Source organism: Haemaphysalis longicornis, unplaced genomic scaffold, assembly GCF_048455015.1.
Source record: "Haemaphysalis longicornis isolate Haplotype H1 unplaced genomic scaffold, Haemaphysalis longicornis Haplotype H1 scaffold_1, whole genome shotgun sequence".
NCBI classification, from domain to species: Eukaryota; Metazoa; Arthropoda; class Arachnida; order Ixodida; family Ixodidae; genus Haemaphysalis; species Haemaphysalis longicornis.
The window spans coordinates 331565591-331593262 of NW_027526203.1; the positions used below are offsets into that span (position 1 = coordinate 331565591).

Consider the following 27672-nt stretch of genomic DNA (forward strand, 5'->3'; position numbering starts at 1 on the left):
GGCCGTCTATCAGCTCTTCCACCGTGTTGTGGAGCCCCGTGCTAAGCAGCCTTTGTGTGGACGCACTCATGAGAAGACCAATGGCCTGCTTGACCGCCTTTCTAATCATTATATAAAGCATCTCTATGTCTTCCTTGTCGAGAAGAAGACAGGGGTTAACGTAAGTGACTCTCGAGAGGACAAAAGCTTCAATTAATCGAAAGGTACCGGATTCCTTTAGGCCTTGCTTTTTGGTGGCAACTCGCCTGATCATGTGTATGATTTGATTAATGCTGTTTTTGAGGCGCTGCAAGGAGACGTCACTCTTGGTGTTAGCCTCGAGATGTAGGCCCAGGATCTTAATGCTGGGGCTTGGAGTGATGGCCTGGCCATCAAGGAGTATTTGAATGTATTCCTTGATTTGGCGTGAGGGCGGACACCAAGAAGCTGTGATTTTTTACGTGAACACTGGAGGCCACAGGCTTTAGCACATTGGCGTACTAGAAGTGAGATGCCATGCATTGGTGTGAGCTTCCTTATATTTTTGTAACTGTTAGCTCATCAGCAAGGGGCGCACAGGGCTGCTAGATGGGCGTGAGTGGTCGCGTGACGCTTTCATGTGGCATTCAGCTAAAATGCAGGGGGTAAACCCGTAGATGTGCTTGGTGAGTACACCACCTGTCTTCCCCGTCTTCGCGTGCGCTCGTAGCTAAATCGGTAAGACATCGGGCTCTCGCTTTGTTATTCTATTAGTTCCAGGTTCGATTCCCGGCGGTGCCAGTGAATTCTTTTATTTGTTCGCTGGAGTTTTCTGGTGACACCAACGGTCGCGAAAGAACCCTTGGGGGGTAGAGGTAAAAAGCTTTGCTTTAAAAACTCGTGCTCCACGCTGCTTAGCTACCTTTGGCGGCAGCGAAACGACCTTGCAAGATAAGAAACACGGGGTGTGTGTTGCCTTGAGAAGAGAGAGAGGGAGAGAAAACATTTATTGTCCAGTCATCGACTTAAGTCCAGGTCAGCTAAATGATGGATCCTGAGGTGTCACTGTCTTCATAGTAGTCCAGAATGTCCTTGGAGATCTTCTGGATATGAAGGCAGAGAGCCTCCTGGGCGGCCCGAACGTCTGTTCCGGGCGGGGGAGCCAGCCACGTGTCCCATGAGGTGATGCGGGAGAGGGAGGGGGGAAGCTTCGGGGGGTGGCAGTCCCAGTAGGAGTGGGGAATAGAGGGGTATGTGCCGCAAGAAGGGCAGCTTGGGGGACCGGAGCACTTGCGAATGTGGTGAGATGGGAGGGAGCGGGTATGAGCCTGGCGGAGAATAACGGTTTGGGCGCGAGTGAGGCGCGGGTCTGGAAAAGGGTAGACTTGTCGGGCGAGGCGATAGGAAAGTAAAGTGAATTTACGGGTCGCACGATCGTGAAGACGAGTGGAAGGAGGATGGTATGAGGTTGGCCAGAGCATAGACGGACCCGGGGATAGATCTCGGTAAAGCGCGTTTACTCTTGCGTTGCCGTCCATGTTAGCGTGGCCAGGTACCCATACCAGGACAAAGAGGTATAGATAATGCCTCTTGAGAGTGTAAGTCACTAGGTTAGAATAAAAGGGGTTGACGGTATAGCGTAAATAATTTCGGATGGCGGATTGCGAATCTGTGAAGATATAAGTGGGGTGTTCGGTGGAGGTTGTGAGAACAGCGCAGCAGACGACGCTCCACACAGCAGATAGCCCTATGCGCGCGCGCGCGCGTACTTTCGCGTATTTCGCCGGTGAACACCGGGATAAGGCGCTGACATACCGATCGGTCGTCGCTTTCGCTATATTATTAAAAATTTGGGAGGCTGTACCTCAAAAATAGGCCACAAGCTTTGTTTGAGTCGTTTTGGGCGAAAACTTCCTTTCAGTCAAAAACTCTGACGAGGTCTCTAAACTGCTCCAGTCCCGAACTGGTTATTCTACGCAGAAAAAACTCCCTCACAACTATTGCCGCTTACAGTAACTTTTGTGTTGGCAAAACAAAACACTTGTAAATGATCACTAAGATAAGACCAACGGAAAGCACGGCAGCCTGAATCTCATCGATGTTGATATTAGAAAGACATATCTAGCAGGGTAGCACTATCAGAAGATACTCTAGTCGGTAGTTCTACAAGATTTGTGTACGCAGGGCATGCCAGTACGTTTTTGATTTCCAGAGACCACTTATCCGCTGAACTCATGTGTATATTGATATCCCCCATAATAATACAAGAGTTGTTATTACTGCTACCAAACTGAAGGAGTCCTTCAAGAAAATACTCAAGTTTTGCCTGTCACCATTTGGAGGTGTATAGACCACAGACGCTGTGGTCTTTCCCAAACGAATTGTTAAGCACTCAACATCGTTATTACTCGTAGAAAAGTCGTCAATGACCGTATACGCTATGGATTCTTTAAGGTAAATTGCAACTTCACCCCCCCCCCCCCTCCTTGCCTGTCTGAAAAGGTGTTTCGATCGGTATCCGTTAAAGAATGGAATCGCAGCTTTTTTAGTCAACAAAGTTTCCGAAAAACATACCATCAAGTTCAGGCTTAATTGTTCCAAAGAAAATACTAATGACATCTAGCTTGTTTCTCATGCTCCTGGCATTTATATGCATCAAAGCTAGTTTACGACAACCAGTAATCGCTTTGGAAAAACTGTCAATGTCATAATAAGATTTACCGTTTTCCATAAGTGTCGTAATGAGAGGGAATTTGTCAAGTTGCCTCTAATACTGCAGTCGGTAATTTCCCGACCAGAGCCCCAAATGCCACTTTCCCGACATATTTCGCGTTTTGTGCTTCTTTCGCTCTGTCCTTTTTCCATCGTTCAAAGTTCGAAGCTATACTCACTGCAGCAATAGCACTTACATATATGCACAGATGGAAGCTCTTCTATGGCAGTTCGAAAATTCCCTACTATGAGCCTACTCACACATTGACAAGAAGATGCGTTCAGCCTCCTCCGGGACGTGCCGGAGGTAAGTCGGGCAGTCGCGGGGAGGAGAAGGCATGGCGCGTGTCAATGTCCCCGCCGCTGTCGTAGTTGTGCTTCTTGCACACCCAGCAGGAGGGAGGCCTGGTGCATCATTCAAAGGCAAAACAATGAATAATGAAATTGTGCACCATAATGATGAGAGCTAGGTCATGTTAATCAAACATGCGGCCGAAATGCATCGTAGGTTATCGCGAGTGAACCCAACGACGCGCACAGGAAGGTCTAGAGTTACGTTATGTGAAAGCCTTTCCAAAATAGCGGACAAATGCTGTAACTATCCGGCGCATCCAGATCGACAAGAACCACAGAACACAGTACTACTGAGCTTCTGATTAGGTATTGACATATATGTTGCACCAAACGTAAACCTGGTGCAGTATATTTCGAGGTCGTTTTCAGAAAATGTGTAAATACCCACTGGTTATGTGGAACTGACATAACGTTGCATACAAGAAAGCGCAAAAAACCTGCAGCGACCTGTATGGCAGTAGTTCGAACGCATACCGTTGTGCAAGGGTAACTTCGGATGGTTGTCATTGATAGCGGTACATTGCTGCGCCCTGTAAGGGTCTTGATCAGTCGCCTGATGTACAACCAAGTGAGGAGCAGCTTCCCATTTTTTTTTTTTTTTTTTTTGGCCATGCATCTTTGATGCGCACGTACGTCTACAAACCTCATGCGCCCGCGTGCTTTCACAGGGCACGCCACTGTCGCTGGTGCTTTATGTGGGCAGCGAGGACCCAATCATCCACCGCTGGTCGGAAAGAGTTCCGGCTGACAGCAGCCACGCACACACACACAAAATGGCCCTTGAGAGTCGTGCCTAGGAACCCTGTCACCGGCGCTGTCAGGAAGCCGTTATGCAAAGCTACTTGCGTGGGACTACCGGTAGAAGGCGGAAGCTAAGATCGCCCTCTTGTACGCGTGTTTATACGGAAGTCTCAGCCCCGCAGACACCGGGAGACGCGGGAGTGCCTCCGTGAAAGAGCGCGGTGCCAGTCACTGGGGAGCCAACGGGCCCGGCGGACGCCGGTCGGCAGCGCATCGCCGTCCCGTTACATGGTGCGCTCCTCGCTATGACCTTGTCGAAAAGTCCCGCTAATGGTTGTGCTGCTCCCCTTTACAGCAACGCCGGGTACGGCGCTAACGATCTCGCCGCTAATGAAGAGCGCGAATGTGACGTCCTACTGCATTCACTAGCGTGCAACTAGTGTCGACAACACGCGCGATGCTGCGTGGCTGCGGTCTGTCCTGCATGGGACCGCAGTACGCATTATGCGCTGTTGTACTTTGTAAGTGCAGAGCACTTTAGGCGCTCGCCTTGTCGTCCTAGCTCGCTCGCTCGACCCAAGTACATGGAGCACCAAGGCGGCGTCCCGGGGTAACGCTGTTGTTCGCGGCGTACCCCAGAGGCTTTGAAAGCCAAGCGGTTTATATAGTCATAGGCGTTCGAAACTCGTGAAACGCTGGCGCTTGTCATACATCTTCCCGTTGCTTAGCGCAAAGAAAACTATAGGTACATTTGAGGGAAAATATACGTAATTAACTGGCAGCGCCCGCGTTCCTTTCGTTAAGGACGCCCATTGGGTTGGTTTTTACGTAAACGTAAAATGTGGCAGTGCAACGCCGGCACGTGCGGGGAGAAAAGCACAAAGAGAACAGAACTCCCGCTGGCGCAGTTTCAGGCAGGGGGTGCACGAGCCCTGCGAAGGCGGGAAGTTTGAATTGCATGGGGTGGTAGCAGTAAGCGGATAACGGCGGTACAGCCCATTATGGCGAATCACTGCTCTGCACTTCCGATAGCTTTCACATTGAATGGAATGGCTTTATTTTTTGAAGATTCTGGGCGCTTCGAAGACTGCAGTTAACCTGCATTTAGATGGGACTATAGACTACGGAGATGCTTGTGAGAGTTAACACCCCCCGAAGCAGGAATCACCACTGATCTGGTGAAACGGTTGAAATGAACTCTCCGAATTAACTACGCATACATAGCTTTGAATGGCAATTATATAGCGGAAGGGTTACTGTGTTGTACATTGGCATTAGCTAGGCTCTTGGTTATCGCTAAGAATGTAGCTATCAGACAGCACGGATTCTTTGTTTCTTAATTGTTTTTAGATGCGACGCATCTCTTGCTCTGAGGCATGTCCCTCCTGCGTCGGCGTCGGCGTTGGCGGCGTCCGCACGCCACCTGCGCATGCGCGCCTCTCCTCCGCTCTTCTCTCCGACAGTTGTGCGCAACACTTTCACTCCGTCTCATTATCATAAACAACAGCTGCGTGCGCGCGCTTCGCTCGCTTTGCGCGCATGCGTGACTCTCCTCCGCTGTCTCCTCTCCTTCAGGCGCTATGAAAATTGCCCCATCGTCCCGGGTATGAGAACACCCGCATGTGATGTAAAGGCATCCTACGCGTTCACAACACGTTTTACCCGATTTAGAGAATCAACCCAATGGAAACGCCAACTGAACCCCCAGACGCGTCGCATCACACCAGGGTTCCCTCGCGGGGAGATGGGGGTAATTTTTACATCCTTCCTCGTACTGCAGCTTGCGGAGTAAGGCGGAGAGATGAAGCAGAATTCGTAATCCGATACGTTTGTCTATATAGTTGAGTCGGACACTACGTGGCTCCCTGGCAAGCAGCGGTAGCGACACTAATTTATCCTTTTTTTAGAAATAAGTGCTCGTTAGCCAATACACCTCGTTTTCTAGTAAACCAACTGTTACTAAATGCAAACAAAGGTAAGTTCACGGAGTCTCGTGCATACATCTCCGTACGCCAGCAGCAGTATAATTAGGACTGTAAACTGCAAAGTGGCACGGCTGCGGATGTGCTGTGGCGCCGCGATCTGAATTCTATACGCCTTCGTCATTATCTAGCTCACCGAAGGGTTGTTGTCATTAGTATGCCGCATTTTTAAACTAAGCAGGTTACTCTATCGGTTAAAGTAAACCTCTTTCTAGCCGTTCAAGTTGCAGTTTTGCGCACCTTACCAACACCTGGGCTATGAGGCATGCGTTAGTAGGTGGGCTAGAGAGTTGAACCCACGACCTCGTGTTTCGCGCCTTTAAGGTTTGTATTAACGTAGCCAACGAAAACCTTTCTGTGGAAGTATTTGCAAGCGTGCTGCAGTAAAGTCTTGCCTCGCTTCTACAGCATTTTAAATGCTTAATGAGATAAGCATCTACCTACCGAGGATGTCAGGCAGACTTCCTATACTCATGAGAAGGACGAGCACTCACATGATGACAGTGCCTGCTACATACGCGACGCCGCATTTTTTAAACAAGCAAAAAAAAAAAAAACGGGGGGGGGGGGGAGTTTTTCCTGCCCTTCAGAGAGAACACCGCACAATATAAGTTGGCCCGGAACCATTCAAAGGTAAGCGTGTCTGTCGCAGGGGTGCTTCGACCAACGTTGTATACGGCGCTGCTTTTTTTAAGGACTATGATGACTAAGCAATGATTCAAGTAGCCAACCAGTCACGCTCAGTGACCCCGACGCTTTAAATCGCGAAGCTCCCAACAGGTGTTGTTCCGTTCGGAACAAGTTGGCTGCGCGAATCCTGACAGCAACCCAGGAGCGACATCAGGCACGAGGCCTTGAAGTCGTGCGGCGGCCGCGCAACGGCCCTTGCTCACGTACGGCGTTAGCAGGCACGCAAGCGGGAAAAGTCGCCCGCAATCCGATCACGATCGCCTTCCACGTCAAAACCGTGCCACTCGCACCTTCGTCGCTTGACTGTTTCTGTTCGGTTTCCCAATATCGCCACGGCCAGTCAAGAGGCTGGGAGATAGCATCTCCGTAAATTTGACAGCTGCAGGCGCCGATGAGCCATTCTTACCGCAGGGCAGGCAAGGGCTGCTCCGACGCTCCTGGAGCTATATCCAAGGGATAGCTCCAGGGGTTGGGCTGTAATGAGCATTTAGCAGGTTTTGGCCGTGAGAATACTAAGTTGTTTTCTGTTTTTTCTTTTGGATTTCAGGGTTACCCTATCTCCCGAGAAGACGGAAAAACGGTGACTAAGTTTGAAGAATCTGTGCCAATGGTAACCTACTTGGTCTGCTTCATCGTGTGTGATTTTGAAAGTGTGCAGACGTTGGCCTCAGTGGATCGTATACCGGTGAGTGGAAAACCAGAGCGCAACCATCTAACTGCGGAATGATCACACTGCGTGAGCCCAGTCTGGCTCCAAGTAGCAGCACTCTACAGCAGTGCTGGCTAAGCGATATTGCTGTCGGTACATATATTGGCGGGTTGCTTCCTCTGGACGTACGTGTCCGTACGTGACAAATGCTACTCGTTTTAAAAACGTACCGATATTAACAGTTAGCGCCTAACGTATCTCATCCCACGAAGAAGGAGATACGGGAGTCAACTGCTATTGTTGGTGTTACATTCGACATTTAATTACTGATCTGTGTCCTGTTTCATTACTGTCACTAAAAAAGGTGGCTTGATCATGCGTGCTAAAAGTCCCCTCTGAGCTCATTTCGACCGGAGACACATCACAATGGATTCGGCACAGTCCGCGCTATCAACCGTAGACGCACTGCACACTCCTGCTTGGCCGACGTAAATGCTGTCCTTACAGTGTCAGTGACATATGGGCTCTACTCGGGTGACCATCATGGAATTTGCTCTTTCCTAGTAAGGAATTCTCAGTTTTGACCATTTCATATGCGTTTCAAAGGGTCCAATTTGAGCGGGCCCTGATTGGCTGAAAGCAAACGACCCCGGTGTGACGCGGTACAAGCTAGGCGGGGCTTCGGTTTCTGGGCATGTATCCCAAGGACGTGGGTTAGATACCCGGCCGCGGCGGCCGCTTTTCTGGTGGAGGCGAAAAGCGAAAACATCCGTGTGTTCGTGGTTTCGGCGCAGGTTATAGATCCTCAGAGGTCGAAATTAATCCGGAGCCCTCCACTACGGCGCGCCTCATCGCCTGTGCACGTCGGTGCGTTAAAACCCCAGAATCAATCAAATCAATATTTGCATCTCATTGGTCATAGGCCCTGAAAGTGCGGTAATGTTACGTCTTGAAAGGGAAGCTAAATGGGCGTTTTTGAAACGGACACAACTGAGAATTCCGCCCCGGCGTATTGACATAACCATCACCGCCCCCCCCCCCCCCCCCCTCAAAAAAAAAAAAAAAAAAAAAAAAAATATATATATATATATATATATATATATATATATATATATATATATATATATATATATATATATATATATATATATACATAAAGAGGGGGGGAGCAAAATGGGCTGGTTTAGAAGCGGGCACTTTAAGTTGCGCAAGCAGATCGCTTAGCCGCTGTGCTACACGTCGGGGGGCCAAGTCGAAGATGTTCGAATGTGTTCGCTCAGCATCTTCTAGAATGGTCCCCTCTCCGCGCAATGGTGTCGATGTCTTTTCGCGTTGCTGACGCCACAGCCTTTGCGTGTGCGAACCATAATTGAAGAATATGGACGCCGGCGTAGCACGCATCGTCTCCATCACCAGAAGGAGCAAACGTAAAAACAGGACGCTATATCTTTATGGCGGTAACTGGAAAGTGAAGCAATAGCCTAAATAACGGGTTTTCTGGGAGTGATTACAAGTACAGAATGAAAAATACCAGCATATTATCGGTGCTTCCTTGCATCGCCTGTACACTTCACAAATAGGAACAGAAATAATTGACATAGGGTACTGAAAAAAATGCTATCTCAGCCAAAATGAGCACCACAAGGTCAGCATCTCCTACCGCCTTTCTTCGTATGATGAATGAAATCTCGTAATATCTTGCTTTGTTTCTAGTATTCTCGCCTACACAAGAGCTAAATAAACCTACAGAGGCCGCAGAAATTGTACCAACCACAAACGCTTTAGAATTGTGCATGTTTTTTTTTTTTCCGCTTCATTTCAGTTCTCTGTATACGCCGCTCCAAACCAGCTGAATAAGACCCACTATGCTCTGGACATTGGCTCGAGGATACTCAACTTCTACGAGAAGTACTTCGGTCTCAAATACCCGCTGCCAAAGCAAGGTGAGGAGTATAGTTAATATAACAGTCGACGTCAAGACGCTGCTTTTACCTTTAGAAGCACACGAAATGAAGACGGCTAGATTAACGGCTGTTTACTTTAACCTGTATTATAACTATAGTCCCTTTCATGAGCTTAACGAAACCGAAAACTTTCAGGTGTGGTTTACCGCGCGCCTACGCAAATTAGATGTCAAAAGTCAGTGGGAGTGATTAACGACGAAGGTTACCGCACGACTATATTTTCGGAGAGTAAGCAGCTGCTAGTTGTAAGTCGTATCAACGCAGCCTACACATACAACGACAAAATTTGTATGACGGGCCGAGTACAGGGGGAAAAAAAAATCCTGGAGTTGGAGACGCGTACACTGTCACACATTTCCATCCGACGTAACGTCATTATGTCAGGCCATCCGAAACTTCTGACACGGAGCTGATGTTCTGATGATTGGAACATTTATTAAGGTGGTAGCTTGGGCGAGTTGCTAAGGCATGGTGGACGGGTGCAGCTCCAGCGACAAAAGGGAAAGAAGGCAAAAACACGGCTTCGACTTGCAACAGTTAAAACGGTATGTAACGAACCTCTACGTAACGAATTCCTGGATTTAACAATGGTTTTCAATTCCCCATTGCCAGCTCCATTGAAGCCCATTTGTTTGCGACCTCTATGTAACGAAGGCGTAACGACGGTTTACCTTGATGTCACGAATTCGCCACTCTGATCAGTCATTGCATTTTGCACCTTCTGTTTGAGAAATCGGCTGGAGAAATGCACTAATTTAGTTCATTTCGCCCGCACTGCCAGGCGTCTCCACGTGCGAGGGCTGTGTCGTTAGGTACTAGGCCTTCCAGTCGGCGTGTAGTCGCGCGTCTCCACTGCTGGTGTATACGTTCGTCGGTAGTTAGTTCTGCTGCCGGAAAATGAAAACTTTTGTCTTTCGAAGTCTAGCTCGCGATTTTAAATGCTGCCTCCGCCGGCGTGAAAGAATAATGCCGCCACCCGGTATACAGTATCCCAGATAGCACCTTCTCACCGATTTTTAGTGCAGAAAACAGCATCAGGTTCACCAAATTTACGAAAAGGCGCCCTTTCAGCATACGTTTGGTCCTTGAAACGCGTTAAGCCGCAGAAAAGTGTCAAAAGGCAAAAGTGTTACTTAGGTTACATTTGTGAAGATGGGGGTAAGCGAGCTTGATTCTTTGGAGCGCCATGTTGTGACTAAGCTCGTGGAAAACGCCTAGCACCAATCACGCAGTTTGCACTGTTAAATCAATAATTGAAGGGTGAGCTCACCGTCGCTGTTGTCTGACATTTCGGTTTTGTTTCTGCTTCACTCATGCGAGCCTTAACTTTAAACCTCCAAGTAACGAAAACCTGCATGTAAAGAAAAATTGGGAATTTTTGTCAACTTCATTATATCCGGGTTTAACTGTACTGCTTGACACGCAACGCACCATAAATAGGAACTGCAGTCAACATGCACAGCCACATGAACATCTACACAATGATAGTAGGAGCAGATTGGGGAAAGCGCATTAATTATTACTCGCAAAGCATAAAATCTAAACACGGTTTCCTTCAAACCTGTTCGCGTAGACACCAATTTACGAGTGCGCATCGAAAGCATTAATCTCGTTTTAGTGTACCGACAGGTATGGCACGCTCACACGGAGAGGGAGAGGCGATGACGCGTGCCTCGATAATCTCGCGTGTAACGCCTTTGCTACACGGCAACTTTCGCTTGACGGTTGAACGCTCACTTAAAGTTCGCCCTAGGTATTTACAGCACTCGATAGAAAATTGGTTCGAATTCCTTCGGAAGGTCTTTAAAACGGCCGTGTAGCACGGGTATAAGTTGGCTGCGATTTATTCTGTCTATCGGCAACATCATCATCCCTCCTTTCGAGCGCTGACACCGCCGCGGAATATTTGCTCGTAAATGTGAAGGTCAGGTATCCGAACACAGAACCAGTATAGCACGCGAGTGGAAGCGAAAAGCAAAAACGCCCGTTTGTACGAGATTTCGGCGCACGTTAAAGATCCCCAGGTGGTCGAAATTAATCCGGAGCCCTCCACTACTGCGCGCCTCATCGCCTGCGTTGCGTCGGCGTGTTAAACCCTATAATCAATTAATCAAATCAGTGCCGATTAGCGCATGGTTTCAAGAAGATCGGAAAGGATGTGAGGCAAACGTGTACTATTTACAGCCGAGAAGGAGCTATGACGCGTGAAAGGCATTGTAAGTGCATAGAACCGGCGTTCGATGAAGTATATCTGCAACCAGTCGCACCGCACCAAGAAGTGTGTTGCGTGTGCTGCAGGCGTCATTTACTTACTTCCTCTCTCGTGTCGTATGTCGGGCAAACAGGCCGCTTAGCTATTTTCTGCCTGAGGGCGACCATAACTATAATGCTTCTAGTTCTGTGAATGGCCACGTGGGGCTGTTTTGTTGGGATTGGGGCCGCGCTCCATTGCTGGAACAACGCTCAATAGTCGGGAAACATCGCGACCGTCTTACACGCAGAATTATTGAGGCAGCGGATATTGCACGGTTTTGCGTCTCACTGTGCAAGCCCCGTGTCGGTATCCGAAAATATGACAAACTTCTTAGAAACGCTCTTCTAAATTGGTGCAATCAAAACAGCTTTGAACGAAAACATTGTTGAATTTTGCCTTTTGTGAAAAATTAACTTATTGGTACCAGTTTATTGCTATTAACTGAGGCTGCTATTTATTATACTGCGTGTCAAGCAATCGAAACTTGGGTTGCTAGTCGTCGCCGTGTCTCTGCTCGGTGCAAACGAGCCTAAGCATTACTGTGTAAAGATGTCTGAGAATGGAGCTCCTGGTCTACGATCACCACGCACGTTGACAAGGGGCGGAGGACGGAGGTGTTATACCGTGGGAGAGGAGAAGGAAGAAACGAAGAAGAGCTCTTGCGTAATGCCGTGGTGTCTTTCAGTACATGGCTTCGTCTCAGCTCCCTCTTCTAGTTTGCCGGGCCGGAGGAAGGCTTCGAAGTCTTTGTTGCGTCGAACGTCGATGAGTGCGCAGGAGGCCACACGCTCTTTTAATTAATTAATTATTAATTAATTAATTTGCTTTCTAAACTAGTGTAGACAAACACCTCACAGGAAGAAATGCTGTGTCCGATACGTAACTAATATGTTCGGATCAATTTCAAGAACCTGGCGGTGTTAATCGATAAGCAAACATTTGTGAGGCACTTAGTTTTAGTTTCAAAAAGAAATGTTTGCATACGTAGTCGAAATTCTCATTGTGTTAGTCTTCTTAGGCACTGATAAATGTCTAATGCTTGAAAGTTCCCCAAGTGTTGCGAAATAGCGGTGGTAAGTTAGAAGAAGTTGACAATCCTACCTGTTGTAGAATTATTGTTCCCTCGATAGACGAATTAAGCGAGTTATAGATGGAAGGGAAGGGGGTGGTCGTGGACGATAAATTTTAAATAGTATCCAAGGATCGGTCTGACTATCGGAATACCCTGTTTTCATAGGCTTTAGGCAGGCTATTCGATGGCGCAGCCCTGTATCGGGACAGTTACGTCGGCTGTTTGTTGCTATATTACAACAAAGCGTCCAGCCTCTCACTGATGTCGTCTGTAGTCCTCCCAAAACGCCCTGCAGGAAAGCCAACTTTCTCTGACGATAATGATGATCGTTGGTGAAGTGGAGTGAAATTAAAACGCTTCCCGTGGTCGGAATTGAACCTGGGTCCCTCGCGTCAAGAAGCCGACGTCTATCCGACTGCGCCATTCAGGACACTTTTTCTTTTAATGTGCGCCATTCCGGCACGGTAGAAGCAGTGTGGGTTTGGAGGGGGGTGCATGTACGTGCAAAATTAGATAGAAAGTGCACCCCTCCGTCTAACGACAGCGACCACTGTATTAATCATCATAAATAAATAGAGTCTGCTTGCTTCTGGGTTCATTGGTTTGGTGTTAGACTTGATTTTGGAAAGCTTCGAGTTCTGTTATGGTTTTGTTTCGACAGAGGGGTGTTGATGTTTTCTCATGCTTCCTTATGTAAACGCCAAGTTTGCGAACGCATCGTCCTTTGTGTGCAACATGTGACATTAACGCCGCGCAACATTTGCATTCTGCAGACATGATTGCCATTCCGGACTTCGTGTCTGGAGCTATGGAGCACTGGGGCCTGGTCACGTTCAGGGAAGTGAACCTGCTCTACGACCCGAAACAGTCCAGTCCTCGGAACAAGCAGCGAGTGGCGGCCGTCATAGCGCACGAACTTGCCCATCAGGTACACTCACGGGTCATCGGGCATGAGAGAATCACTACCCCGACCAGTCAAGTGTCTACACTGTAAAGCAGTCCCGTGGTTCAGCTTCACAACAATGCACTCTGTTGGCCAATTCATGCGGCCAAGAATGAAATTTGGGCGAATGACGATGTCGAGCGTACGATTTGACTCAGTAGTTCGGTCTGCGCTGCGGCGTCACGAAATGCAAGCATGACGTTCTGCACTGGGCAGTGCCACAGCGAAGATCAGATTTTTGAGTCAAATGGTATGCACATTGCCTCCATTCTCTGAATAAGCCTGTTTGGCGGCATGGATTGGTCAATAGAGTGCATTTTTGTGAAGCTGAATTACGGGACTGCTCTAGTGTACAACGTTCGCAGAATATGTTGGTATCGGTTATCGCTGCTGCGTGAGCAGAAATAAAAAAGCTAACGTACCCAGCCGCCTATTTCGTTCGAAATCGTTTCCGTGCAGGACTAAGCATACAAAGCAAAACATTCGTATCCGCCTGCTATATATTCAAGCCTTTCTTGTTTTTTTTTTTACATGTGACAGAGCGAAGCACGGAAATTTTGGGGGACGAAATTATGGACGTAAAGTGCTTTGATATTGACGCATTAGGTAATAGACTCTAAAAGGTCACATAAGCTGCCCATGACTGTTAAAGCTTAATTTTGGATGGTGTTTAGTTGTGCGAAATGTGATTTTTTTCTCCATGATGACTGGAACCGTGATGGTTCTGTTTGCCTTGCTTTGCTTTGAACTGTTGTAACCTTGAAAACCCACCTTCTGATTTTCCCACGAGGCATATAGGTATTAGCGACATGACTACATCGGCAGAACGAAAGCCCCATACACTGTACACTCAAAGGAATCGCCGCTGGTGGGTTTCACCACAACGCCCTAGAACGCCCAATCAGCGTAACCAAATGGGCGAATTGGGCGAATGACGAGGCGTAGCCATAGAGTTTCTTACAGTATACACTAGAGAGGAATCTGGCGCTAGCGTCTATGCGGTTCACATCAAGGTCGTCTGTGTCGTCATGGACCGCCATTATACATCGCTCTCGCCTTAGTTTCATCATTGGCTTGGATTGAAACGTTTTAGTGACCGCAAATTCAAACAAAGTGCCACAAAAACGCGAAAAATAGTGATCAGTTATGTATGTGAAAAATAAAAACAGGCTGGTTTAAAACTAAGAAAAAAAGAAGTAAAGCGTATTTTTGCCGGGGCGGTTGTGCCTGCTATTCCGCAGGCCAAGCTTCTGGTTAGGAACAATGTTATTATTTGGGGGGTAACTCATTAGAGAATGTGATTTTATTAATTTTACCATTATTTCAAAAAATAAGTTGTTTGAAGAGTTTCGAAAGTTTTTTGAGCGTGCCTATGAAAACGTTGCCTTCGTGGTGAACCGGTGCACCGCGACCGCCAGCTAGTTTAACAAGAAAAATGAAAACGTGGCGTTAAACAGTCGTGGACGGTGACAAGATAGGACGCATACACCCGTATCATCCGTATCTTGTCTTCGTCGAAGTACGTTTTGTTTCCTCTTTTCGTCGACTACAAATTTCGCGGCGGCATATTACCCGCTCAGTCATACGTCCTTCGACTGCCGCATGAGCAACGTCAGGTGCGATCACGCATTGCCTGCTGTTTCACTGAACACGGCTACCACATAAACGGGAGGATTTCGGCTTCCTTGTAGCTCGTAAACGTGTGAATGCATAGTGAAGAAAGCAAATCCCAAAAACCGCTTAAGAATCCAGTTGTCATGCCAAGCCCAAGCCAAAAAGGATGTCTTCCCACGAACCCCCACGACGACATGGCTTACGAGGCGCAGTTTCCTCTCTAGTATACTTACTAAGAAACTCTATGGGCCTAGCATGCGATTAGGGCACAAAATAGAATCTGCACTGGGGACAACAGCGCAAGGCGTGCATTTGCGCTGTTGACCCTGCGCAGATTCTTTTTTTTTTCTTTAAAGAAACCCTGCAACACTTCCGATAAGCGCTTTCACTCTTTCCTTCGCGTCTGAAACCACTGCGAAAGCTATTATCGCCAGCAGAAAGCTATTATCGCCACTGCGTGATTTGCTCGTCGCACCAGATACAAGCCTTCCGTTTCTGCTTTGTTTTTGAGGCTTTTTTTTAAGTTGGTATCGAAAAGCGTCCATTGCTGCAACTGAAGCAAAATCGGCCAACATTCGCTACATGGCGTTAGTGACGTGATGATTGATTGTAGGGTTTAACGCGCCGACGCAACGCAGGCGATGAGGCGCGCCGTAGTGGAGGGCTCCGGATTAATTTTGACCACCTGGGGATCTTTAACGTGCGCCGAAATCTCGTACACACGGGCGTTTTTGCTTTTCGCCTCCATCAGAAAAGCGGCCGCCGCAGCCGGGAATCGAACCCGCGACCTCGTGCTCAGCAGCGCAACGCCTTAGCCACTGAGCCACCGCGGCGGGTGCGTTAGTGACGTAATTCGAGCCGTCGAAGAACGTCAAGACTAGGAAAGAGAGAAAAATCTCTTGAGCGAGTTTACAAGTTATCTGATGGGCATAGAGCAGTAATTTCTGGCTGAGGTACTTTTCGACCCCCTAATCTAAGTACTGGGTGTGTTGGGTGACTACGTTCTGCAAGCATTTAAGATTTAAAAAAAAAAAGTTGGCAAAAGTGTTGCAGGGACCCTTTAATCGCTTACTTGACCTCGCTTTTCCAAAATTCGCACATTTGGTCCAGCTGATTTATCGTTCTGGGGCCTTGCGATGAAGCCCAGCCGAGGTGATTTCTTAGAGTGTATCTATTCGTTGTCATTTTTAAAATATATTTTGCACACAGAAACCAGTCGTGGATTTCGGTTTATCCGCAGTCTCACCAAGGACCGAGCCAGCTAATATGCGAGAGTACAAGGTTGCACGCATTCATGCAGCTATAATTAGCAAAATTCGTGTTCCTTGTTTTTCATAGGCGGACAAGTTACCAAACTACGAAGGAAAGTTTGACATCCACCTAAATGCAGCCATAAGGCTACAAAGGAAAGCTATACAGCTTTCTCAGAAACCTCGCAGTTGAAGAGAAATTCGTCCTGGTCCAGGATTCGAACCCGGGTCCACCGCTTAACCGGAGCAGTCGCTCTACCAACTGAGCTAACCAACTGAGCGTTCAATTGATCAACAACACGAAGTGAAGGACTGTTGCTGTCCTTCACTTCGAGTTGTTGATCAATTCGCTCTCGCTCTACAAACGACTAGCCTCCTGGTTAGCTGAGTTGGTAGAGCGACTGCTCCGGTTAAGCGGTGGTCCCGGGTTCGAATCCTGGACCAGGACGAATTTTTCTTCAACTGCGAAGTTTCTGAGAAAGCTGTATAGCTTTCCTTTGTAGCCTTATGGCTGCATTTAGGTGGATGTCAAACTTTCCTTCGCAGAAACTTACTCCACCTTGGGGGTTTCCCCTTAAGTTACCAGAGTATTCAGTAAAGACCACGATTCGTTGTCGTAGACGTTTTCTCGGGATAGCGCCTAAAATCCGAAAAAGAATACCGATTATGAGCGGCGCCTGCCTTCATTAAATATCGTATATTTTCTGATGTGGCGCCATCTGGTTAGGCAGCAGGGCGGCTCACACAGATTCCACGAGAAAGAATGACAGAAACGCGTTCGACCATCTGGGTCGAAGCACACGTGCATGCAGTACACCCGTTCTTTTTTTCTCGCGTTCTTGATATGACGCCGTTCCAGGACTCTGTGCGTCTACTCTGTCAGCGGATATTTGTACCAGCGCAAGTGTGCATTTTTTAGCGCTTGCAATGTCGGAAAAAGAACAGAAAAGTGAACTGCCTGTCCTCGCTGTTCTTTCTGTTTCAGTGGTTTGGTAACCTGGTGACCATGGAGTGGTGGGATGACCTGTGGCTGAACGAAGGTTTTGCAAGTTACATCGAGTACAAAGGCATTGATCACGTTGAGCCCGAATGGGACATGGTATGTTTTAACGCCTGCGTTTCGGCTGCTCTTGAACGAACTGGCGATCGCAGTCGTAGCACATGCTGCTTTGTGGCCCGCTCGTGCAATCATGGGCCCTGTTCGTTTACGCTATGCAGCTAGGATGTCCGGGTATAAGTGGCCGTCTGACAACAGCGTCCAAAAGGAAACTTTAGGACCGATAATAGAACGCATCGGCTCTGCAGCGCTGGAACAGTGCCTTCCATTCTCGCTCCGCGCGATTAAACTCTCGATCAGGAAATTATCGGATTAGAAGGTGACACCTTCAGCGCAACCTATCACGGGTCGGGTGGACAGAACTTCTCCACACTGTGGTCGTCTGGGAGTCGACTAGCCTGTGGCGAAACTAACGTCGTGGTGGTGAAACGGACAAATACCTTGTTACCATCGAAAACCATGCAAAGTTGGCGCCCCCAAGTAACGAACGCTTACTGACACTGCTTTATGTGCGCTCATCCAACGTCTTTGATTTGTCGAGAGTTTTCGTAGCGAAGTTTTTTTTTTAATTCTCTTCCCTGTAGTGAAAAAAAAAATCTTAACTACGGATAGCTGGCTTTGAAAGTCCACAATACCTTTTAAGTGACAGTTGGTTTCACCGGCATCTAGCAGCCCGCACAGGTCGCACTTAAGTACCAGGAACATGCGCTGGCTGCGTCCACAGCACGTTCTTTACTTGTCCTAATTATCTGCCACCCTATTATCGCTAAAACTAGCGCATTTGGTATTTCGTCACATCGTTATATTGATACTGGAGGCCTCCTCAGTGCATACCGTGGCGCGAGAACGTTCATAAAGCACGCCTACAAAGAAATAGCGACTGCTAACGATACCCAGCTCCTGCATGGGTACAGGGCGCTGAGCGAAAGCCGTTCGGACATCGCAGCTGGCCGAAGTTATCACTATTCTGGGGCATTTGCTTCGTAGAGGGGAAATTCGGAATGTAGGGCAACCCTCGACTCGATTTCACCTCGGCAGGCCATTTCTTCAGGCGAGATATGCATGGGGCCATTAACCCGATCGACTGACGCGAGGCCATTTCCTTCCCATTATCGCACGTATATATATATCTGCAAACGATATGTTACGTGTCCCGTAATAACGTGCGCCGCAACCTCAAGAAACGAATGACACGCTTGTGGGAGGCGATGGCTTCGTGAACTCGTCAGGCAGCTTCTGGGAGACGTCGGACGCTTTCAGTGCTGGGAAAGTGGGAGAAAAACCAAACACAGGAATGCGGCTCGAAGCATGCTTGTGGCCTGCAGGCGAACGTTCAACTTCAAATGGGGGCTCGACGGGCTTATACCCCATGTATACTCTCCTGGGCTACGAGGTGCTCCTCAGTGAATGACTACTTATGATCACCTGGAGGTCGTTTAACGTACTGAAATTCGAAACAGCGCAAAAAGACGGGACAAGGAAACGACGACACAAGGCGCTGCCAACACAAGGCGGCGCCTTGTGTCATCGTTTCCTTGTCCCGTATTTTTGCGCTGTTTAGAATTTCAGTATGCACCACCAACTAGCTCAAACCACCGTTCTAACGCAGTTCATTACACGTACTACGGGCCCTTTCCTTCAATGTGTTCTTTCCTTCAATGTGTATGTGATGGCGTTCAAAATACCCACGAGGGCGTAGGTGAGGAAGGGCAACAGCATTGAGGTGAAGAGGTTGGCACAGACTTTCCTCGCCCACATTCGCTTTCTGTTTTTCTGCGGGATTTCCCAAATTAAATTTCCCACGTAAAAACTCTACACATTTCCTTCCAACGCAGCGCCGCTGCCCTTGTACCGCTGGCAAATTTTGCGCTGCGAGAGAGGGGAATCAAGGTGAGCTGAATGGACAAGTTTCGGCAGCGTTGCTGTACAAAACTTTGCACAAAGCTCGGGTAGAAAACAAGCGCAAAGGCCGAGGTCAAATCCGATGCCCGAATTCGAAACCCCATGCTCGCTCTGGTGTGCGTTTGCTCGTGCACTGCTTGGTGCGTTCGCTGGCGTTGCATTAGGGAACAAAAAAATCACGCACCGGTGAGTGAGGGCTTGTTACGGCAAGTTTTTTTGTGAATCTGGCTTCTCATATATTGCCACACACACAAAAAAAGCGCTGCCCAACAAAAAGAAAAAGGTATCTCGAAGTTGTAAGCTATTTATGCAGAACCTGAAACAAGAGCCAAATTTACTGTTAGAAGAAAAGCATGACTTTTACTAAAACAAAGATGAGGATTACAAAATTAAAGAGCTATTAGTACGCGTCAATGGCTGTTCAGTTTAACCCACTTCAGAGCAGCAAGGTGCAAAAATAATAATTTGGCGTTTGCCAAGGCGACATGCAAGCTTGTGCTCGCCGAAAGAGTTTTAAATGAGGAAGGAAGTAACGTACAAACTCAAATAGTGCAACCATAGTGCCGGAAATAAAGCCAAGGTTGTTAAACGGCGCAGAGTTTTTGTTTTGCAGTCACGGTTTAACAGATGAAGCACTGCGCATGTCTACAATTAAATTGTGAAGTTAACGACGTTTTTGCTACAGTAGGGAACTACCATAGGGAATGAGCCCACGGCAAGTGTGATGAAGTTTTTTCTGCTGATGCATGACTCCGCACGCTTAACTTTTCGTCTCTTTTCTTCTCTCGAGAACTTCGTCCTGTTCAACCGAGAGAATCTGGCGTTTACCTGGATTCATAGCTGGCAGCCCTCGCATATGCGATCCGGTCCTAAATACGAGCTGAGCAGTACCAGCACGGGAACTTGGACGGGTCGTTTCCTGCATTAGGGGCGATACCTAATAAAAAAATGAGAAATACTGTGCTTGTACGTGCTCGGCAAAGCTGAATATACAATAACCGACGTCCCATGCGGACTAAACTTTTTAGGCGGCTATCGGGTGTTGTAAATGCGCATATTTCTGTGTCTTCGTGGACTTTATGTCAGTAAGGTACATAGGTGCCAGAACACTGCGAGGACGCCTTCGTTCCGGCACTTGCGTGTGGCTTGAATAGGTCTGAGTTACAATCTGGAAAGGACATGGTCGGTTACATTCCATTAAAGTCGGCTCTTCTCAAAAGAACGGCTTTAGAAAATGATGTGGCTGTTTTTGTTTAAACACAGTGCATGGTATTTGCTTTCCTGCATGCCAGCAGTCTCGTTCGCCGTCGTTTGGTCGTTAGAGGCTTTTTTTTTGTTGCAAGTTTCGCAGAATTTGGCCCTTGTTACTGCTTAGGGAAGACGCCTTGTGGTAGTCTTCACTTTTTTTTGTGAAAAAATGTGATCTTTATTTAGCCTCTATCCCACAGTGCTATGCATCTTTGATAATGACAACATTGCCTTTGAAAACGTTTCCGACTGAAAAATGTGCCCTGTAGGGCTTTTTGTTCTTTGGGAAACGTTTTACTTAGAATATTTTTTTATCCTCAGCCTTACTTATCGATTAATAAAGGCACAATCAGATGCAAAATTTGTTTTTTTTTTAGAGTGTATGACAGAAAAAGGATTCCCCATAAAGCGGGGGGGAAAAGTTAACAACGATGATCAGTTAACAACGATGATCCGATATCCCAAGGGGACGCATCCTTATCTCCTGCTTTGGGCGTAGCGCCACGCACCAGCGTCCGTCGCCACTCGAACTTGCGCGCCCTGCAGCGCGACGCTCCCACCCAGGCGACCTGGCGTGGACGTGATCAAGGAGCATACACGCACACAATGCCTCCTTCGTTATCGCTTGCACAGATGAACCAGTTCCTGACGGAAGACCTGCAGCCCGTGATGGACCTGGACTCCACCACTACGTCTCACCCCGTGGTGCAGAGCGTGAGCCACCCGGACGAAATTACAGAGATATTCGACACCATCTCCTATAACAAGGCGAGAAATCTGTCTCTATGAGAGCTTCACTGTGGGAGCCCTGCCGGAGGGGGGAAATCCCTGGCGCGGTCATTCTGTGGTCCCCCGCTTTTCTTCGTCGTACTGAGAATGACACCGAGCTATACGACAGCCCACGCCGCAACGCGGTCGACGCCGGGGCCCGCTAACGGGGCAGCGCCAAGCCTTACTCGGCCCCTCCCTTGTTTCCCTCGTTCGCTCTGCCAATGACGCGGTAATCACGCCAGCCAGCCAAGCCCGAGGGATCTCCCGCGCAGTCTTGCATTTCCTCAAGGGCAGATTTGTTTATCGCATGCGCTGGTCGTTCCCGTTTGCCTTCGAGGAACGCCGGTCACCGCGTACGGCTCGTTTCGCGGCCGCAGCGAGGCATTATGAGCTATGCTTTCCTTCTGCGGTACGTGCCAACACGAGGGGGAATAAGTGCCGCGCCAATCGCGCTTTTGGAGGAATCGACAAAACGCGGAATGCGAAGGCACGTTACGGGTGTGAGTATAGTTTGCGCACGTCAATGGGAAATATGCCTGCTGTTTCACGCAAACTACTTATATATATAAGTTAAAAGACAAAAAAAATGTTGAATTAAAATTACTGTGGATGGCGTGGATCACGCAAGCTTTTTTTAATATTTCGGTTTGTTAATAACTTATTTAGCGTAAAATAACTAACATGTTCACCAAAAAATCTGGACTGAGACGCGAAGAATTGGGGGCTCCGGATTAATTTTGACCACCTGGGGGTCATTAACGTGCGCCGAAATCTCAGCACACGGGAGTTTTCGCTCTTCGCCTCCATCTGAGAAGCGGCCGCCGCGGCCGAGAATCGAACCCGCGTCCTTGGGCTCAGCAGCAGAACGCCTCAGCCATTGAGCCGCCGCGGCGGGTACACTTTAACCGGTACACCACGCAGAAAACGTTCATTACAGTGGTGTACAGAGCGTCAAAATAAACACCTACTGCCGCAGTTTCCGTGAAAATTCAATTAATGTAGGAAGTTTTTGAACGCCTTAATGGAAAGGTGCCAAATTTAAACTGCTGACTGGCAGAGTAAATAAATGAACTCCTGCGCAGCTCGCAGCCCTAAACATCGCTGTGCTTTCGTCTCGCGCGCTTACATGTGAAAACATTCCATTTCAGCGACATAGATTCTTACCTGTCGAAAGAAATCTCGGAGGAACTTCGGCATTCGCCATGTTTGAATGCGCAAGCAGTCTTTGCCGAGTACCCCAACCGTGTAAAGCCCGTTCTACATGGAGCGAATTTCGCCTGCGAATCCGCTGGAACGAACATTCGCACTTGCGAAGTCCGCAATGCCTGGAATTGTCGTCTACATGGGGCCTGCGAACGCCGCGATTTTCGCATTTCAGATGCGCCTTGTTTCCAGATTGTATTAAGTTTGCCACCAGCAAAGGTTGTTGTGATTTTAACAAGGGTGGTTTTATTTTACTTTCTTGGCAAGTTGTTTCTGCCTGAATTGCGGTTAATATAAGTTTAGTTGCGGTTTTATATAAGAATCGCCAATTCTTTATCAATATCCGCACACACAGCAGAAAAGACGAACGTTTTGGTGTGCCCACGCTTTTGTCGCGCTCGTACAAGCAACGCCATCTGGTTTCCAAGCGTGCAAGTGGTGCCGAGCTGTGCTCCTATTGGCCGCAGGTCCGGCCCCTCTACGCCGCACACGCCGCACGAGCGGCGTTTGCTCGACCGCTTCAAATGTTTGGCACTTTGCCGCAGCAACGAAAAAAGGTGGTTTTGCCGCACGAGCGGCGCCGCATCAGCGAATTCGCAGGCGAAATCGCTCCATGTAGTACGGGCTTAACAGTCTCAACCGTGTAACGTCCTGCGTTTACAGAAAAATTCGTAATTGGTTAATCACTGTAATATAAAAAAATGCAAGCGCAGAAAATTAAAACAAAACAAAACAACAACAACAAGAACAAGAAGAAGAACAACAAAAACAAGAAGAAGAAGAAGAAGAAGAAGACGAAGAACAACAAGAAGAAAAGAAGAAGAAGAAGAAGAAGAAGAACAACAACAACAAGAAAAAGAAGAACAAGAAGAAGAAGAAGAAGTAAAAGAAGGAGAAGAAGAAACCTTTATTTTCGGTGCCCAGGAACAACCCTAGGGTCTTGGTGTTGGTAGACCATATACAGAACCTTCATAAAAACAAACGAAAATCAAGACGACACAACACACGAAAACCATATGCAGCAAGAATAAAAAAAGAGCATTTGCGTTACTCCGAGAAAACCTAGCGCATAAGTTTCCAGTACAGAGTAGCGGCCAGTAATATTTTCGTTAATGAGATTTATTAATTGTAATTAATTATCTGAGTCGACAAGTACGGTCTTTATCATGAAAGTGTCAATGAGGCACTTGTAGGCACCCAGGAGAGGCATCTAATTGCGGTATTTTCAGAAACGAACTAATTGCGTACTCGTTTATTCTGACTGATAAAGTAACCCCGGAAACTATGAAAAATACCCCGTGACGACGCTCCCGCCCGCACCATAAAGCAGTGCCCTCGAACAGCATCCCTTCGAGTTATCCAGAATGAGATGACGAAGTGAAGGGAAGAAAAAATGGTGACCGAGTTTGTGCCTTATCTGCCATACGCGCCCCGGGAAAGTTGCTGTTGCTGCTCCTTCCTTGCATGCCATTATCAAGGTGATGCTCTGTCTCTTGGGCATGTGGAAGGCAAAGCAGTAGCTTTCAATGAGCTTGTTTGAGGGCGCTGATTTATGAAGCGCGTGGAAGCGCTGTCATGTGGTATTTTTTATATTTCGCGGGGTTTCTTTATCAGTCAGAATAAATGAGGGCGCAATTAGTTCACGGCTGAAAATGCCGCAGTTAGATGCCTCTCGCGGGTTCCTACGTGTGCCCCTTTGACATTTTAGTGATTACGATCATACTTTTCGGGTCGGATAATTAATTAAAACTAGTTAAATAATTGTCATAACGAAACAATTACTGGCCGCTACTCCACTGTAATGGAAACATTATGCACTAGGGTTTGTTCAAGTATAACGCCATTGCTCTTGTTTAAAATATTAGATAGGCACCCTGTATATATATAGAAACAGTAAAGTAAATGTAGTTACAGAAATCTCAGAAAGCAAAAAAGGAGAAGCCTAGTGTTTCAAGCAATAGCACCCGGACAGCGATCATCAAGGCACGTGGAAAAAAGAAAATATACAAGCAAATAAGCAGTGCACATGATAGAGACAGAGTATACATATAAAACGCAAGTTATGGAACAAAATGGGAGGAAGTTTAAAAAGGAAAAAAAAAGTTCTGCGTAACAACCACTGACACTCAAACCTTTAGAAATTCAAGCAACACGTAACCAGGAAAAGTTAAAACAAACAAGTAAAGAAGAACATGATCTACATATAATAAATATGACCCATAAATTTGGAATGGCATAAAGGCACTTAAGCTACAACAGTTTACAAGTCATCAGAGAACAAAGAAAAAGAGCTCTGGAATATATCAAGATGATTGGGATATTCATTATATTAACATTGTATTCTTCTGATGGGCGAACATCGTCTACTTAAAGCATCTGTTCTGAAAGCTCGAAATGTTCGGAGTAGCTTGTTCGGCAAGTTGACATCGATAAGTGCAACCAAGTCTTCACACAAAGTACTACCATGAAGAAGTTTATAAAGAAACGTAATGTCAGCTCGCATTCGTCGACACCAAAGAGAAGAAATATTTTTCAGAAAAGACATGCTGCCGTTTGCGTCTGCTTGCACATGGCGGAAACGGTGCTGAAAGATTGAAATGAACCTATTTTTAACCCTTTCGATACGGTCACTGTTGAACTTGCAAGTTCCATTCCAAACGACAGACCAGTATTCGAGAAGAGTTAAGCAGAGAGCCGAATACAACTTTAAGAAGGGAAGAGGACCTTTAAACTCTATATAATATCTGCAAACAGCACCCAGGCATCGAAGAGAGAGTCGGGTACATTGTGAAACATGGGAAGAGAAAGTGAGAGAAAAATCAAAGAGTACTCCAAAGAGTACTCCAACGAACATGAACTGCGTAAGAATGCTTACGCACTGGTGGACAATGATCTGATTGATTGATTGTAGGGTTTAACGCGCCGACGCAACGCAGGCGATGAGGTGCGCCGTAGTGGAGGGCTCTGAATTAATTATGACCACCGGCGAATCTTTAACGTGCGACTAAATCTGGTACACACGGGCCTTTTTGATTTTCGCCTTCATCAGAAAAGCAGCCGCCGCGGCCGGGAAGCGAACCCCCGTCCTCGTGCGTAGACAATGACCTGAAGGTCAGCTCATTTGTTTAATGCTTACAACAATGCAACTGAAATTTTCGTGCTGGACTCGCCATTTAAGAGGTTAATTATTCTATTTTAAGGTATTCGTTAATTAACCCAAATATTAAAATAGCGTGAGACACGTCACACAATTGTGAATGATTGTCAATAACCCTGGTGCCGAAAAATAGTAAATATTAAATATTTCTACCTTAAATCTTTGGTCCAACATGCCTACATCAGTATTGTGTATTGCATGTATCACTTACTAGTATACTAATATATACAAGATTATTATTACTCATTATGTAGTGTGAGTGTGAGCCTGAAACGAGCGACAGAAGCTTCTGGCCGGTCGTCGCTTCTTGCCATGCTTCGCTCGCTTCTATCGCTCGTTTCCGGTCAGAAGCGAGCGAAAGCGACGAGCGAAAGCGATGAGCGACAGCGACAGGGGACCTCAGGGGCCCTGCGCGGGTGTATCATGTTGTGTGAGCGACAGCTTGTCGCTGTCAACCATAGTACACTGTAAACTATTAAATTGCGGTTGTCGCGTCGCTCGCCAATCATGCTGTATGCGAATACCCTTTAAGCTTCAGGACGTGTTCAATGCGCTGCAGGTAAACGTTGTCTGCAGCTAATGTCGCGTCTTCCTTCACTTGCCGCCGATTCTTTTGCAACTAATCAGAACCGGACTATTGCAGTCTCGAGAAAGCTTATTTCTCTCACCATATGAAAGCGTTATTGACTTCGTTTCAGGGTGCGTCTGTGCTTCGAATGCTTGAAAACTTCTTGGGCCACGCAGTGTTTCAAAGGGGCGTGTCGGTAAGTTACTCATATTTGATTTCCCTCCTAAACCTTTTTTTTTTCACTCAAGTGATCAGTTTGTCTCATTCTCAGCTTGTATGTTGATCACCCATTTAGACTTGTGTTAATATTACCTCAAACAAATGGTTGCGAAAAATAAGTACGCAAAACTTTGTTTGCTTTTGCACAGAAAAATTTACGCAATTCTTCGGCGTCATACACATAAATGGCCGGTCACTGCATTTAAAGAAGTTCGACAAATAACAAGGCTCGAGAACGAATTTGGCCTAAAAATGTGATGGTGACTGTTACATTACGCAATGCAAAACGGCATGTTGGCGTTGCGTCATCTCGCAACGCCGGTCATATTTGCCCGCCAAATTGTAGGTTATGCTTCGCCATTCGAATTTGAGAGCCGATTATCTCATAATTAATTGTCATTAAGGCGCGCTGCGTGAGGCATCGCACGGGTTTTTTTTAATTAATAGTTTTAACTATATTTGCGGAACATTCGAAAAAAAAAACGCACACACACATCCCGGTCTTTTCCAGATCAAATGCGTAGAGTCCAATATGGCTTGAAAAGTGTTACTTTCTCTGTAATATTACGCAGTACAAGCCCGACGTTTTGCATTGCGTGATGTTATAGCGCCGACCCCATTTTTTTAGTAAAATCATATTCTCGACGTTGTTACTCCCAACATTATATGTATTTAACGCACCGATTGGTTATTGAGATGCGTTGTGGTGGAGCAAACCCACGTAGGATTTTTCCAGCGTACAATCAAGACGTTCGTGTCCTCTGCCCTTCGTAAAAGGGGCAGCCGACAAAAAGCGCGTAAAATAAAGTGATTCGCAAAATATTAGAGATAATGCTAATGAGCGACATAAAGACGACCAATGCCCGGATGCGTTAGATGGTGCACATGGCTGGCGGGAAGTCTCTTTAAACAAATTTATAGACTGTCTTTCCGTTTATATTTGCGTGCTTGTATAAATATTATCTTCTTAACAGCTATATAAACATATGAAGTGTATCCCTATCGGAAAGGACGCTTTGGATAAATACAAGTATAAAAGTGTAGTGGGTTTGCGTAGCATTAGAAAACTACGTGCGTCTTGAAGAAAGTTTCCTAAAGCACCAGCGTGTATAGCATGTATTTTTTTCGTCTAGATAAAATAGAAACTAACCCGGCATCTGTCAAAATGAGACGTTATGTGTGTTCGTGCGAGAAGTTTAATTTCAAATAGCTTATTAAGATGTCCAGGCACTCGTGAGTAGCATGCGTGGAGCAGATTCCTTACAATACTGAACTGTTTCAGTTGTGCTCCGGCTCCTAATCGGTGGGTTAAAAATTACGTTTTAATAAGTTATTGACCCTGGTCACCGTATGTCTTCGATAAC

At 46.9% G+C, this 27672-nt stretch overlaps 1 protein-coding gene across 1 annotated transcript in view; it reads left to right on the forward strand.

The window, feature by feature from the left end:
- The window catches only part of LOC144152262 (uncharacterized), a 123843-nt gene that overhangs the window by 13461 nt on the left and 82710 nt on the right, over nt 1–27672 (forward strand). The window contains exons 2-7 of the mRNA XM_077683497.1: nt 6985–7122; nt 8909–9029; nt 13150–13304; nt 17169–17282; nt 21024–21158; nt 26220–26285. Of these exons, the coding sequence (XP_077539623.1) occupies nt 6985–7122; nt 8909–9029; nt 13150–13304; nt 17169–17282; nt 21024–21158; nt 26220–26285 (729 nt within the window). The remainder of the gene's footprint in view (nt 1–6984; nt 7123–8908; nt 9030–13149; nt 13305–17168; nt 17283–21023; nt 21159–26219; nt 26286–27672) is intronic.